General features: G+C 40.8%; 1 protein-coding gene across 2 annotated transcripts; it reads left to right on the plus strand.

Annotated features, from left to right (window-relative positions):
• Positions 1-1,075: 1,075 nt before the first annotated feature.
• Positions 1,076-15,381, plus strand: OCIAD2 (OCIA domain containing 2). 2 transcript variants are annotated; one of them, XM_066548447.1, is made up of 8 exons: positions 1,076-1,216; positions 3,716-3,845; positions 6,135-6,225; positions 6,993-7,046; positions 8,871-8,918; positions 9,916-10,021; positions 11,210-11,291; positions 13,709-15,381. In XM_066548447.1, the coding sequence occupies exons 2-7, from the start codon at positions 3,786-3,788 to the stop codon at positions 11,283-11,285; spliced, it is 435 nt and encodes a 144-aa protein (XP_066404544.1). In that variant the 5' UTR covers positions 1,076-1,216; positions 3,716-3,785; the 3' UTR covers positions 11,286-11,291; positions 13,709-15,381. The 2 variants fall into 2 exon arrangements, with proteins under 2 accessions (XP_066404544.1, XP_066404545.1); XM_066548448.1 differs by lacking the exon at positions 1,076-1,216 and adding an exon at positions 3,529-3,636.
• Positions 15,382-15,961: the final 580 nt, after the last annotated feature.

Consider the following 15,961-nt stretch of genomic DNA (forward strand, 5'->3'; position numbering starts at 1 on the left):
TTCTTAAAGAGAGGCATTGCATTTCTCATTTCAGAGAAAGTAGAACCATTTTTTTCAATATTCCTAGAACAACCCCTCCCACACCCAACTGACATTTTCAGGATAATTTTGTCTTGCAAAATTATTTTTGCTTGATAAAAGTGCCTTTCTTATTTGTTTAATTCTTGTTAATATGAAAATTTATTTATTTACTTAATTATTTACAAGCATTGTAGTATTAAAATCAAAGTAGATAAGCAACACTTTTCATTCCAAAATGGTCAAGGTAGAATTTCTTTTTTAAAGAAGAAGATTTCAAAAAAAGTTTCTTTTTTAAAGAAGAATATTTCATGTCCAGAAAAAATATTTTCAATTTGTAAGACAGACCCTGTATGTTGTATATTGGGGTCCTCACTACAAGAAAGACAGAAGTTACTGGAGAGGGTTCAGTGGAGGCCACAAGGATGATGAGAAGTCTGGAACATCTCTCTTGAGGAGAGACTGCAGGAGCTGGGCCCGTTCAGTCTGCAGAGGAGAAAACTGGGAGGGATCTTATCAGTGCATATAAATATCTCAAAGGCAGGTGCCAGAGGATGGTGCCAGACCCCTTCTGGTGGTGCTCAGCCACAGGACGAGGAGCAGTGGCTATAAACTAAAACCACAAGAAGTTCCAATTCAGCTTGAGGAAGACCTTTCCACGGAGAGTGGCAGAGCACTGAACAGGCTGCCCATGGAGGTCCCAAGCCCACCTGGATGAGTTCCTGTGTCACCTGCTCCAGGTGGCCCTGCCTTGGCAAGGGGGGTTGGACCAGATGACCTCCACAGGGCCCTTCCAACCCTAATGATTCCGTGCTTCTGTTACCTTCACTAACATATACCCTTGCTGAAAGAGCGTTCTGAATTTCAGTGGAGAAATCCGAGAAGGCGGAATTTTCTTGGCGTGGTCGCTGTTCTCCTACCGGAGCAGCGCAGCGGGAGGCGAGAAGTGCCCGTGGGGCCCTCGTCGGAGCGAGGAGCGGGGCACGAGGGGCACCCTGCGGCCCGGCCGTCCCGGTGTCCCTGCGCCCGGCGGCCGGCAGGTGCCGCTGGAGCCCGGGAGCCCGGCCGGGCCGGCCCCCGCCCAGCGCGGCTCAGCACGGAAGGCAGGCACTTGTGCGCTTCTGGGGCCTAGCCGGGCCGGGCCAGGTCAGGTCAGCCCAGCACATCCCGTTCCGTGTCCTCCGGTGGCCCGCGGAAGGTAAGGGCGGCGGGGGCCGTGAGTGTCAGACTCCTCCTCCCCGCGCCGAGGCCTCCGCGGGGCCGGCTTTCAACGGCGTCACGGCGGGGGAAGGCGGGGGTCGGGGCGCGGCTTTGGGCAGCAGGCCCAGCGCAGGCGGCCGCTGCGGGGCCTGTGCTGCCGCAGCCCGACGGCGCCGTCGCCCTCAGTTCAGGAAGCACACTGAGGTGCTTGAGCGTGTCCAGAGAAGGGCAGCGGAGCTGCTGAAGGGTCTGCAGTATAAGTCCTGTTAGGAGCGGTTGAGGAAGCTGGGGGTGTTTAGCTTGGAGAAAAGGATGCTCAAGGAGACCTTATTGCCCTCTACAACCACCTGGAAGAAAGCTGTAGCCAGGGGAGGATTGGTTTCTTCTCCCAGACGACCAATGGCAGGACAAGAGGACGTAGCCTCAAGCTGTGCCAGAGGAGGTTCAGGTTGAACATTAGAAAGAATTTCTTCACAATAAGGGTGATTAGACATTGGAATGGACGTGACAGTGCCGTGGTTCGCTTGACAAGGTGGTGTTTGCTCATAGGTTGGACTCGATGATCCTAGAGGCCTTTTCCAGCTTAATTGGTTGTTTCAAGGAAAGAAATGCGCTGTGGTGGCCGGGCGTGCACTGCCCTGGGTGTGGGCACCGAGCAGCCGCTGCCGGGCTGAGCAGGCCTGGGGCATTCCCCAGCCCTGCGCTCTCGGGCTGTTGGTAGGGACCTTTTCATTTACTACCTAGTGCAGCTACTCTGTAGACTCGCCTTTGTTTTAAACTCAGGCTCTTATTTCAGAGAACCAGTTCAGATAGGTGCGAAACATCATGTTGAGGCTTGTCATCTTCCTGATGATGGTCCTTGAAGTGCCTCCCTGAAATCTTTGACGAATGGTGCCTGCCCTGGGCATCACAGCCCACTGCCTGGACCAGTTAATACAAACGATTTTGGCTCCTCCCTTTCTTCTCCGAAATTCTAGCCCTAGAAATTTTGGGGTCATTATTCCTATTCAGAAGGAGGCTTTTTATTGAAAACACAGTGTATGAAGTTGACAACTCTCATATTTGAAAAATTTAGCTGTCTTCTTGCATACTGCTTCTTTGTCATCCCATTAGAGGTATTCAAACTGTGAGATATTTTCAGGAGCCTAAAATTAGCATTTTCTTCTGAAAATGAAGAAATCATCCAGAACATTTCTTGTAAAAGACAAATAAGTTTTTTGACTATTTGATCCTTGCAAACCACATTGATTTAATCTTGTATTATATAGGTATTTCATTGAAACAGAATAATATAACTGGGAAATTCTTCCCAGAATATACACTTTATTGTTGCACTAAGAATCACGTGTAAGGTTGAGAAAACAGCAATGAGTATTGCAGAAAACGACAAGAAATTACATTTCTTCAGTAAGCTAATGGTAATATAGTTATTTTTTGGGATAACAGTTGTCTTTCCAAGACACAGGGGCTTGAAATATTAGAACACTTGTACATTCCTCAGATAGAAAACAGCTTGTCTGCTAGGTATGAATATTAATAAGTCAGTTACATAATATTTTGATGACATCAACTCTGTCTCTTTGTTTCATTCTTGCCAGTATAGCTCTCAGCTTTCATCCCATATGGGAGATGTACCATGAGGCTGCTTAAAGGGCTAAATATTTTTGGGGTTCTTCATTATGTTGAAGCAGTAGCATAGCTGAATAACTTATAATTCAGGAGAAATGTGTACTTAGGCCAATATAGGAGGCCCATGGCGAACTGCAGATAGCTGTAATCTTTATTTATACCCACTCTTTTCCCTTCATTTTATTTTATTTATTTTCCTCCTGTGACTCAGCTGTTTTATTATCATGAAAAAGACAAGCACTTTAAATCTGTTGCAGCATTTAGAAACTGTTTCCAGTGATTATTTTATGCAGCCGTCTGCACAAGTATGCTTTCTGAGTAGATAAGAATAAAAAGGCAGATAAGAAAAGAAAATTTGATTCATTTTTGATTGACACAAACATCTTTAAAGTTTTATGTGTCTTTCTTATATTTTATGTCATTTTTTTGCATTAAGTGACAAGAGACTGATGAAAATTAAATTGCTCTCAAATTGAGGAAGATGGTGTAGAGCTGTGTAGAGGGCAGTGAGGGTAGTGCAGTAATTCTGGACAGCACACTAAAGAAGCTGTTTCTTGGACCTGCAATACATTAAAAAATTAGAAAGGTTTTCTATTACTTGCTCATATTTATTTTCATTTCTTTATGATTGAGCATTCTATACTAGGTCATGATTCAGCATTTAATTGTAGTTACTGACTTAGCTGTTTAAGTTATGCACAAGTCTGTGTTGCTGATAAGTGATAAACTGTGCTGTAAATTGTGTATCAGGATGCTCTCTGCTGTAAAAAATGCACTCCTTTCAACCTGGTAATTTTTCTTTCTAGATGAACATTGGACTTACAAATATCAGTATGATATCTTGACTTTCTACCTTTGTACCTTGCAGAAAGAGAAGTAGCCAAGCATAAAACACTTCTGCTGAACAAGAGCAGTAGCAGACTACAAGGAAAGAGACAATGTCTTCTGAAACAGGTCAACAGGGAAGTCAGACACCTCCAATAAAGCAACCTGGATGGGTAAGCTGGGTTTCCTCCCTTTTATTTCGATGCTATTGCTAATGAATAACAGATTTTGCCTCAGTTGCTGTTTTTGAAAGAGAGAAATAGGTGTCTGTTAGTTTAAGCATATAGATGAAGAGAGGAGAGGATGGTGTGTTGTTTTTCCTGGTTCACTGTGCTCAGAGGGCTGGGAGTTGGGAATCTTAAGGCTCTGATTTATGCCCTGAGTTATGAGCTGGCATAGCCATGGTGTCTGAGTACAAGTCCAGTACAGCCTGTCCCCATGAAGCTCTGCATGTACATATTCAGAAGGGGAGAAGGGAACAGTACAGCACAAGAACATTCTCCTCTGATGGAGACATCAAGGAATTTAAATGTGATAAGACTTTTTGTTAACCGGTCACTACCAGAGGGCAGCAATACTGGGTTGATCTGCAAGGAAGAGGCACAAATGACAGCAGGGTGGCAGGGGATAGGGCCTCAGGTACAGGGAGCACAGTATCACAGTACCCAAAAAGAGGAAGAGAGCAGATCGAATGGTCAGCCTACAGTCAGTTCAGTGACTGCCAGGCAAGTCTGATGCTAAGCTAGGTGATCAGGTTAGCAAGGCAGGGTAAGGATCTCCATGGTATAGCTACAGCACAGTTAAGGCAAGGGCCTGAGCTTTTATACAGCTCCTGAGCTGAAGGGCAGAGGCCCTGGGTAAAGCTTCCAGCTGCTTTCTCTGAGCTTTTCTGTTTTCTCAGCAGACTAACTCAGTGTTACACAACTGTGCCATGGTAGAGCTGACTCTGAGCTCAAGCAACTAAACAGCTGGCAGGGTGTGTATGGAGGCAGAAAGGTTGCAAAGCCTGTTGGTGCACTTGGGGCTCTGACATGCATTTCCTTATCTTTCAGGCAGCCTGTTTGTATTTTACTGTATGCGTTATGACCTTGCTCTGAAACCAGTTTGAAGCGGTTCTCTATGATCTGGAGTGGAGCCAATTCTGTATTGTTTGCCCAGGTCCACCATTAACTTCTATGGGAGCAGTACTTGAAGAAGGGCTGAGATATTAATTACCTATAATATGAAATGTGTGGCTCTGGCCAGTAAATGCATTTCCTTATTATGGCCATAAAATCATGCATAAAAGGAGTCAGGCATAAAAGGAGACTGAATCCTGTAATAGATGAATGTACTCTTTTTTCCAAGGCATTGCTTCTTCTATGATGCCTGGTTTTTCTTTCAAGAATGTGTATGTTTGAAGATGATGTGGTTTTACAGAAAAATGTTAAAATTTCAATTAATTTTAACTTAATGACAACTCCTTTCCCTTGGCTTTTCTTGCTGAGCACGATGTCATGTTATGGAATTGGAATATCCTTTGGATCAGCTGGGGTCAGCTGTCCCAGCTGTGTCCCTTACCAAATTCTTCTACATCCCCAGCTGGTGGGGCAGCCTGAGAAACAAAAAAGGCCTTGACTCTGTGTACGGTCTACTCAGCAGTAATTAAATATCCCTGTATTGTAAAGACTGGTTTGGTCATAAATCCACAGCCTAGCACCACACTGGTTACTATGGAGAAAATAAACTCTTGTCCAGTTGAAACCAGTATACCCATTTAACACTGAGTCTTTTCTTAAAGAAAGAAAAATAATCCTCATATGTTTCCATGCCAATACCCTGGATAGAATGCAAGGGAGAATACTGTCACTTTTTCCTCACAAGCACAATGGGTGAAAAAAGAGCTACCTTCAAGAAGTCTGTTGGCAGCCTGATTTGTACTAGGGTAAAGCCAGTATGAGTTCAGTTAATGCCATGGATATATTTAAATTGCTCAGAGAGAAAGTTCTACTAGTGGGGAGTCCGGCAGAATTTGTGTTGACCCTCTACTTGCAAAATCTGCTATTATTGAACTTCACTTGACTTCTGTACAGAGCAGAACTTGATTTTTGAAAACTGCCACTCTGCCTTTATTTCCTGTCATTTCTTTCTGGGAGACATAATGTAGCTCATGAGAATGAAATGACTAACAGATATAAAACAATATGCTTCTGGGGTAAGCAGCAGCTGAGCTATTTTAGGAAAGTAAAGACCAACAAGATGGGTTGTTTGTACTTCAACCTATACTTAAAACCTAAAACCTTTCTGTTTCTGTATTGGGGTATCACAATTTCATCACACTGCTAGCAACAGAATAAGGAGTTTTGCTTGGAGGTTTTTGTATTTTATTTGTTTTTTAAATAATTTATCTTCTTTAATTGATTTGGGTTTTTTTCTTCCTGTGAGATTAAATTCGGTAAACTAATCCATGTTTATGCTTTCAGCCAATGTTATTTTGTCCCATGTCCCAAATTCAAGACAGAGAGGTTGCAAGGATCATTAAAGAATGCAAACAGGAAAGTTTCTGGTACAGAGGTGAGTGATCCAAAATCATTCTCACCACACCACACAGAATGACTTCTTGATGTGTGTATGCAAAACTGTCTGCAAAATGCTTTTTTGTTGGAACACTGTTGTGGGTTAACTCTGTCATGTTAAGTTATTTGCATAATTGTTGTAGGTAAAGGTGGTTGAATTGAGGTCTTGTTTAATCTGAACTTCAGCAGTTGTAGAGTTGGTTCCATTCTTGAAGTCTATTATAACAACCACCTTAGGAATGTTTTACTTTGTTACATACTTATCCTTGCCTTTGAATGGAAGGCAGGCATGGCTATGTGTCTTTGATTTGTGAAATTCTTTGTATGTTATGACAGCTAAAAAGATCAGTGCTTGGTGTTTTAGTATCCTTTACTTTCACCCTTTCAGTTTGTATCTAAATTACATAATTCCTTGAAAAGGGTTTCAGCATTTTACTGGAGTTGTTGTCATTAGAAGTGTTGCAGTACTTAGAGGAGATATTCAGATTGTGGAAACTATTATTTAATAAATATACATATATTGCATTAGCTCCAGATGTTACAGCATGGCTGATGTCTGGCACTGTGTGAGGACATCGTGGCTTTGAAGAGAACATAATTTGAATGAGCAGATGTAATAGATGATTAAGACAGTGAGCAAAGTTAATGTTTAGAAATAATGTGTTTAACATTAGAAACGGAAAACATTTAATGTATAAGAGAGTATTTGCCAAATATGTAGCAAATTTTGGCTGATACCAGCTACTCTCCTTTTCATTTTCACAGCTCTTCCTTTATCTCTTGGGAGCATGCTTGTCACCCAGGGGCTAATCTCAAAAGGTAAAGATAAAAAAATATGTCATTAAAGTGCTGGTTTTCAAGATCAATATTCTTCTTGCTCATTACCATCATTGCTATGGTGATTTGATTATTATGTGTGCATTGCCACAGTCATTCTTTTGCAAGAGCATGAACTGAAAAGAGAATTTGCAAATCCAAAGACTGGTGGCTGGGTTTTGTCACCATGATCACCTGGAGTTGAGTAGAGCCTTCACTGGGGCAGCTCGTGGGGCAGAGCGTTGTACAGCCCGAGCAGGGTGTTAGCATCGGGGGCTGGAGCTCTCACTGTTCTGTTTAAAAATGCTGGCAGTGTTTTGACACTGACCATGTATCAATATGACTGCAGCTTTGGTGCAAAGGGATGAGGAGTACTGCCAAAGTGAGGAGACAGAGAGCTTTCTGTAGAGATGGCTCATGATCTGCAGGCTAACACAAAAGAAATTTGTGTTCTGTTTATGTGGTGGACGAACCTGGTTCTGCACAGGAACCTTCAGTTTCCCTGCTGGGGCCTTGACTGTGTATAAGGTTGAGGTTGGTGTTTTGGGGAGAGAGTGAGGGGCATCCACCCTGAAGTCTGCTAAGCTGTATCACAGGAGGCTGATGTGGGTTCCCTACTCCATCCTTGACCTATGAGCTTGTAGGGAGACAGGGAGGGAAGGAGTAAGAGTGTGTCAGAGAAGGATGACACACTGGAAAAAGGGTGAGCAGTGATAGGAAGGGCACCGGGGCTGTCTCTGTAGTAACATGCCAGCCTCTGGCACCAGGTACTCTTCTCAGTTTCTGTTCATTGTACTTGGATGTTTCTGATCAGCTGTGAAATAACAAATGCTCTTAGTAAATAATCATTACTGTGTGTCAACAGTTGGAGAGGCGTGATTAGAAACAAACAACACTTTTGTTCCTCCCTCCCCCAGGAGACCCAATATAAAATTGCATAGATCACAGTGGGCAAAAGCCCTTGTGCTTAGCATAGGCTGAATAATCCTCTGTCTAAATACTTTCTTCTGATGGCTGCACACAGTACCCTGCCTCTAGAAGATGCTGGAGCTTCTAAGCCTCATTATTACTGTCTGAATGCATGTAACAGTGCAACCAGTGTTTACTTCCCTTCCCTTTGCCATGGTAATCTTGCTGTGTGGAGCCCTCCTCCACAGCATGGCATTCCTCTGCCAGACACATAGTTCTCAGAGGAATACTGGCTTCACCTCCTGAGATAACTGGGGGAATGTGGATTTTGGTGGAAAAGCTAAAGATAATTTTTTGCTTTTCTTGTTTAGCACACTGTGTTCTCCTCTTAAAGGCCAAAATGTGTGATCTTTGCACAGGGGAAGGCTAGATACCAGTGGTACAATTTTAATTGATAGCCATGGAAAGCTTCCAAAGAGCAGTTTCATCCTACTTATCACAGCACAAGGAGCTGAAGCCTGTGTAAGAGATTTAATTTTGCTGTTTTATATGCAGGGTTGGTTTGTGCTGAAACATAAGCCACCATCACTTCCTCTGCAGTGCTGCAGGTGACACCAGTGGCAGACATGTTGGTTCACACTGCTGCTTTCATGTTGGTTTGCACTCTGAACTCCTGCCTGAGGTGAATCCTGCAAAGTCCAGATTCTCTTCCTCCTATGACTCTAGAACTGCCCCAAAACACATGCACTAAGAACTAGTGGAATAGAAAGTGCCCTGATGTACTGAAATCTGAGTTAATGGACTTCATACCATCTTCACCTTAAGAAATGCAAAATCTGTAGGAAAATTAGTGCTGGTTTTGAGTGCTGCTGAGTTCCTCAAGTGAATAAGCTTTCTGACTATTTCCTTTTATTGTAGGCATTTTCTCAGCAAGTCCAAGATTTGGTCCATTCCCCAAGATGGCAAGTAAGTTGTACCCAATTCTAAAAGGAAAGAAAAGGTTCTTTACAGGCAATATGCCTGTAAAGATGCATCTCTCTGAATTTCTTTCCAAAATCTTCTTTTTTTTGCAATTTATATGTTACCCCAGCAGATTAGGAAATCAGATTTCTGATGTGTTTAAAAATAAATGTATGAAACGAGATTCTTCTAATGTAAATATTTTCAGTAGCAGCTTATATTTATGTAACACAGTATCTCAAATTGGTATAAACTCTAGTCTCCACTTTGTTTTATAAATTATGTCATCTCATTGTGCTTGGCAAATTGCACAATTTATAGTATCAAGAAGTCACAATACTATAATATATAAAATAGTATGGTCCTTTACATATGTTTGATTGATCTCAACTGTCTAATTCAGAACCATGGATTGATAAAGAAAACAGATAGAAGCACAGGAACTGTACTGTACATTGAGGTGGCTCGTAAATGACAAGAAATTAAATAGATTCCCTCTCCAGTAGAAATTCAGCAGGAAATCAAGGACATTGAAGTAGTCTTTTATTCTGACTCTAGTGAGTGAAAGCCACAGTGCAACAGTATGGCAAGCTGATGTTCCAGCTTCTTAGAAGGCCAGAGAAGTTGGTGTTAAAAGTGTGATCAATTAGAAGTAAACCATGTTGTGCAATCAAAGGCAAAAACTGTTAGTGCTGACATTGTGACTTAATTTTATTTTCTATAATCTGGTCCTTTAAATATTATCTCATTTTCCTGTACACAGGAATATTATATCCTTTTTCTGTATCAATTATTTTGGACCAGTTGTTCTCTCTCATGATAGGTAACCAGTTTTCAGTAGTTATTGAATTCACCCCTGTAAACCCTGTATAATTTCACATGTGTTTGTGACATGTTCTGAGAAGATGTGGTACAGAGTTTGTTATATGATTAAAGTGGAGCCAATAGCACACTCCTGATTTAAGCTGTTGTATTAACAATGTTTTGTTATCTGTCTCTGTAGTTGCTGGTGTCTTGGGTTTTGCCATTGGAAAGATGTCATACATGGGAGAATGCCAAAAAAAGTTTCAGAAAATGGGTATTGCACCAATTGGTCCACAACAAAAAAGGTCTGTGCTAATTTAAAATAGTCTAAAACACACTAAAATTATATGGAGCAAAACTATGAATTTAAATTGTATTATTAGATACTGAGATACTCCTCTTGGACTATATATCACAGTATTAGAAACTACTACGCATTCTTCAGAAAATGCAAATTAAACTCATTGTAATACCTGTTACTAGGATATCCATTATTTAAATGAAATTACTGTACTTTTAGGTGTGATGTGACAACAGTTGCTCAGTCTCTTTTCTAGTATCATACTGCTAAGATTGTCCGTGTTATCACTTTGATCCTTTGAGTCTTCCTTTGGAACATACCTCAGGCCAAATATGCTACAGATTTTCTTATAATGTTCTCATATTTTAACAACAGTGTCAATCTCAGTTCGTATTCCAACCTCCCTCTCCTCTATGGCTTTGCCCAACCTCATGCTGTCATGCCAAACCATGAAGAGCACAAACTGAGGGGGTGCTTTTTCCACCTTGCACCTCTAACCATAGAATAGATTTCAGTGGTTGACTTCTGTCACCTGGTGCCTCCATGAATGTTTTATTCATTGTTTTCTTAATTTCACATAAAGTACTCCTTCCCATCAAATCAGACTCTGATTTTCTTCCCAGCTCCTCCTTCAGCTGCCTGGTGTACTCTCCATTCTCAATATGGCTTCTTGTATAAACCTTTTGCCCACAGAACACATTTCCAAAAGTCCTATCTATAAAACCATTCTCCTTTGTCTTCTCCTTTGTCTTTCCCCCAGACCAGCATGAGCTTTTATGGCTACAAAAGTACCTGACTGATAATGGGAAGCTTCTTCAATGTTCATCTATTTGTCTACTTGTATTTTTTCCCCCACATAACAAAGTATATACTTGGTATTACATGAAGTGTTAAACACCTTACTCCTAGCTCAGTTTGCTCATAGGTACAATGACAAGGACTGTCCTTTGCTGCTTAGAAAATCCTGTTATATTTAGCAATTGCTAGAAAGAGTACTTAATATTAATTAATGGGCATTTATTGTCTGAGGCATTTAGATGTCATATTTTGCAGTTTATATCCCATATTACAAAAATTGGGGGATCTAGGCAAGAGATTACTTCTTCAAGAACTTTTACCATCATGCTCTATGGTTGTATTAGTAGAAACCCAGCAAAATTCTTCAATGTTTTATTTGCTTTCCATATTGTAGGAAGTGTCATCATACTTGCAAAGAATGTAAAGCAAAATTGGGATCAAATGAGAGAGAAGGTTCTTCAGCAACTTAGTGCCAGGTAGGCAACCTTGTAATTTTTTTTTAAATCTCATATTATTTTCCATGGTGAATGGTATTCTTCTTTTGAACAATATTGCGTAAATTACAGATTTTAACAATGGATCAAAATCCAAGCATTACTCGAGGAAATATTCTGTATTTGTAATTCCTGATTAATTTTGTTTCTTAATTTCTACCTTACATACCTTTCATACTAATTTTAAATCCCCCATCCCTGTGGAATTTTTTCTTTAGTGTAGCTGAGTATTGATGATTGACCTAAGTGGAATTAATTTGGATTGACTGCTCGTATTAAAACAAATACAACTCCTTTCAATTTTCAGCTTGTTTTATTTAAGAATCAAATAATTATGGATTTTGTTGATATTTAAAAATGCATTGAAGTATTGAGAACTAAAAGCAGACACAGCTGGGTGTAGGTTTTTTGCATTCAGTTCTACAATTTGGCTAGAGCCTTAGTAGGGTAGTGTGAAAGTGGGTGCAAGAGCAGTCTGCTGTGGTGGGGCAGGGGACGTGGCTCATGAGGTGTTCTCACCCCAGAAAGGGGGAAGTTCCCTTTGTGGAAAAGGAGGGTTTGCAGGGTAGAAGGTAGGCAAGTGTTTAAAAGGACTTGCACTCTATGAAAAACAGGCCAGCAGCTGGGTTTTTTAAGAATGCTTTCACACTGTCTGCTTGTGGTAAGCTGGCCTACATTTCTCACAGGCAGGAGAATGTGTGAAAGTGTTTGCAAATAGCTCAGCTGCCTGCAAGAGAGGGGAGCAGAGGGCCTGTTTGAAACCCTGCCATGGGAGTTTATTCAGCTAAGAACAGAAGTCTGACACAGAAATTGTTGCATTGAGTCTAGCATATATAATGTACCAGTTTGGACAAGGATATTGGTGATGGTGCCTTTCTTACTCCTAAGTGCATGCCCACAGACAGTCTATAAGGAGGCATATCCTATCAGAACCTGTTCACTTGCCCAGATGAGAGATTTTGATGGACTTTTACTATGCAGCAATACATTGTGGCAGTGAGGATTGGAAAGACTTTTCAGAGTCCTTAAAGAAGGCATTAGAATAAAGTCCTGATTTTAATCAACTTTGCCACTGGTTCAGCATTTTATATCAAGTGCTGCAAGTGCTCAGCCACTAGCAGAAAATGCACTTTGGCTTAGGCTCACCTCATTGGGTTGCGCCAAAAGAAGCAGTGTTTCTCTTGTGCCAGCTACAGAGATCACTGAGTGAGCTGGCCCTCCAGGCCACCTCTCTGCTCTAATTTGGTATGAGGACAGGGGTAAAAAATCCCCCAGAACTTTCTGAAGGGTTTCTTGCTAGTGCCAGCATGAAGGAGGAAGTGAGCCAGACTTAGATAACTCTGAATAAATAACATTCTAAATCCATTAGCACCTATGAGCTTAATTAACTTCTTGCAATGCTGTGCTGATTAACTGCTTTTGAAGATTTTGTGTTAAATAAATGTTTATGTAGGCTCACTTATTTCAAGTAAGGACCCCAAAGCATATTTAATTGAGAATGGTCATTTACTAGCAATTACCTGTGTAGAGGAATCAAATATTTATTATGGGATTTACCCCTGCTGTTTGTCAGAGCTGCAGCTTGCTGAACCTTCAATCCAAACACATTTTATTTTTCAGCCTTCCTCTGTGAGCTGACAATATTTTTTCTGGTATGCGAGTACCAATTAGCTTTTAAATAAATTCTAAATTGTCTCAAATACAAAGAAGCCTTGCAGCTTTTAGAGGGGAAGAATAAAGGATGCCACAGGCATCTCCTTGTTTTCTTCCTGTAATGGGTCCTGAAAGTTCTGCTGTGGAACCTGTTCCCTGCTCCAGCTCACACGTTCATCAAAGACCTTGATTGCTGCACATTTTACCAGCAGCTTAGATCTTCTTGTTTGGTTTATAAAAGAGCTTGAAAGCTTACTAAAAAAATTAGTTTGAAGACAAATGTAAGGTAAGTGTATTTCTTTCAAGTTTCAATTGCTGTAATGAAAAAGCCATTATATTTGGGGCAGTGTGATATTTTGAATTTGCCACAAATCAATTCTGATGGACAGGTTTTAGAAACTTAGGAAAAGAAGAAGTACTGTAAGTATTATGTTGTTTTCTGTGTTGTTAGACCTCTTCTATGTTTCAATAAAAGTTCTTAATTTAGCATGCTGTGCTCTAAAAATGTACAGAGCCCCTGCTGAGCACATCTTGCCACTATCCATGCGAAGCATGTGGTGCAAGCTCTGGCAGTACCTGGGAAGACCACTCAGATAAAATTGTATTCATGTCCAGGAGTCCAAAGGTAATGTCTTTTATCCTCAGGGACTCTGGAATGTTTGAGAAATCACCAAGTAGTTCCACGTTTCACACTGAAAGCAAGGTGGCACTCACATAAATAACAGGTCATTTTATTCTGTTTACAGATGTGGTGAACACGATTAAAACCTTATGGACCATCTTCTTTCAAGGCACTTTCCTGTAGACTAGAAATAATAATTTTGTGATTCTGTCTCTTAGATTTGATATAAATTGACTTATTTGAAATAGTTGCATATTGTTTCATAGTTCTGTTTGTACTAAATACCTCTTTTTTGGGATGCACTTTTTGAAATACACCCCTCTCTTTTCAGCACATTAATTTTCCTCTTTTCAGTGCAATTTAGCTCTTAGTGCTGAAAAATTACATTTGTCTATTGTATTTAGATGCTGGCAATGCTTTGTTTAACAGACAAAGTGGTTTATGTTGGAATGTTTGTCTGTGTCAAACAGAAAGGGTGTGAGGATGTTTAAATGGTTTGCACAGTCAAGCAGCTATCCAGTCTCTGAGCTGACCCCTTGGTTATGGAGTACTCTAATAGTACCTAATTCAGGGGATTGTCAGACTGCAGTTACTGAACCAACTTCCCATAAACCAATTTTACACAAGGGCCACTTTGCCAGAGATACCAAAATCATGAACAAGAACACACAATATTTTGGAACAGTTTATGGCTGCATAAAATCTGAGGCCACCAGGTGCTGAGAAAACCCCAAACCTAGATGGCACATGCTCCCTACAAACAGCAGGACACAGTCTTCCATGAAACATCTCAGCAAATCAAAAGCAGGCACTTCCCCTAAACACAGTGATGGCTTTCATATGGAAATAAATGCAGTTACTGAAGAGTTTGGCCTTGGCTGTCAGTCGATGAAGACTGTCTTCTGTGGGCTTTTTCTGTTTGCTTTAATATTATGCCTGTGGCTATTGTTCCTCTTTTGAACTAGCTTCTGTGGGCATCTTTACCTTGACACAAAGAAATTCTTCAAGCAAAATATATAGTGTGGAAAAGTATAATGTAACTATTAATTGGTTAGTAAACACAAAAGACATTCTGGATTTGACAAAGTCATTAGACTGAATACTCAACTCCCTGATAAAGCACTCACATAGCCTTTTCTAGCCAAGCAGCCACCAGGCAGAAGGGGAAGGGTTAGACTGGCCTCCCTGTTCTTTTCTTTACTATAAGATTTTATATTTTTCTACTTGGTGTTTATCCTCTTGAATTCTTGAGCTACTAAGAACCCCTGTCTCAACAGGGGTTTCAATTTTACACTCGTTACTTTTCTACAGAAATTTTCCACAGCACTTCCAGTGGGAGTCAGGGATACACAGCAGTGCTGGGTCACAGCTGCTGCTCTGACAGGCAGGTGAGCTTGGAGGGCCTCCAGGGAGAGGGGCTTACGCACCCAGAGAGAAGGCAACCTCCTTTGTGAAAACCTGTCATTGTCATGGGTATGCTGTGATAGCCACCAAAACTTGACTGGTGACATGTCTGAGCTACTTCCCCTTCATCTGTCATCTGCTGTCAAGGTAACAGCCAGCAGCTGCCCCAGGGTTAGTCGAGCCTGGCTTATCTGAGGGAAGCCATTACATCCAGGTGACACCAAGGAGAGCGATGCGTGTGACAAGGACCTTGCATGTCAGACTCCCAGAGGTTGTTCTTGTGGTGTTACCTCTTGCGATTACAACTTAGCTACTGAACTTTTCTTTAAATGTAATTCTGATTATTTTTTACCTTTCATTATTTTTCTGTAATAAATATACTGATGCATAAAATTTCTTGTTTCCTTTTTTTCTAACTTTGTTTCCATACTTTGCAAAAGGCTGAATAGCTAATTTTGTTGATCTAAGTTCATGAGTTACTGTGATACAGATATGAAAAGAGGCAATTTGTGAATAAGATGTATTAGCACAAAATCTATGCATGTCAAAGGAAAAATGAGCACAGCTAATGGGCAAACTGTTCTTTCAAAGGTCATTAAAAGCAGCTGGTTTTTAGTAATTATGTGCAGTTTAATGAGCTAATCTTTGTTGGCCATTGCTATTGTGCATTCCATACAAGCAGGTTAAAGAATTTATTTTTAATTGAAGCAGAAGTTCAGTACTTTGAATTTAGGAGTGACCTGTCAAAAAAAATTGGGAAAGATTTTAGGTAATCAGTTTCTTCTTTAATAAGAGGGGAAGAGGTCTCCAGGAGGAAAAGCATTTGACCTTGCAAAGGTAAACTAAACTTTTCTTAGTGTTTTCTTACACTGATAATTGGCTGTACTTTCCCCTTTGGCAGAAGATGTTAAAAAAGGCTAAAAAAATCCAATGAACTTACACAGCTTCCTGTGAGTCATTTGTATCTGGAAAG

This window comes from Molothrus aeneus, chromosome 4 (assembly GCF_037042795.1).
Source record: "Molothrus aeneus isolate 106 chromosome 4, BPBGC_Maene_1.0, whole genome shotgun sequence".
Taxonomy (NCBI): Eukaryota; Metazoa; Chordata; class Aves; order Passeriformes; family Icteridae; genus Molothrus; species Molothrus aeneus.

Bases quoted from the DNA above. Each gene is read 5' to 3' on its own strand.
- OCIAD2 (XM_066548447.1), top strand. From the start codon at position 3,786: ATGTCTTCTGAAACAGGTCAACAGGGAAGTCAGACACCTCCAATAAAG. The intron at 3,846-6,134 runs GTAAGCTGGGTT...TTATGCTTTCAG, and splicing joins CAATAAAGCAACCTGGATGG to CCAATGTTATTTTGTCCCAT. The intron at 7,047-8,870 runs GTAAAGATAAAA...CTTTTATTGTAG, and splicing joins CCAGGGGCTAATCTCAAAAG to GCATTTTCTCAGCAAGTCCA.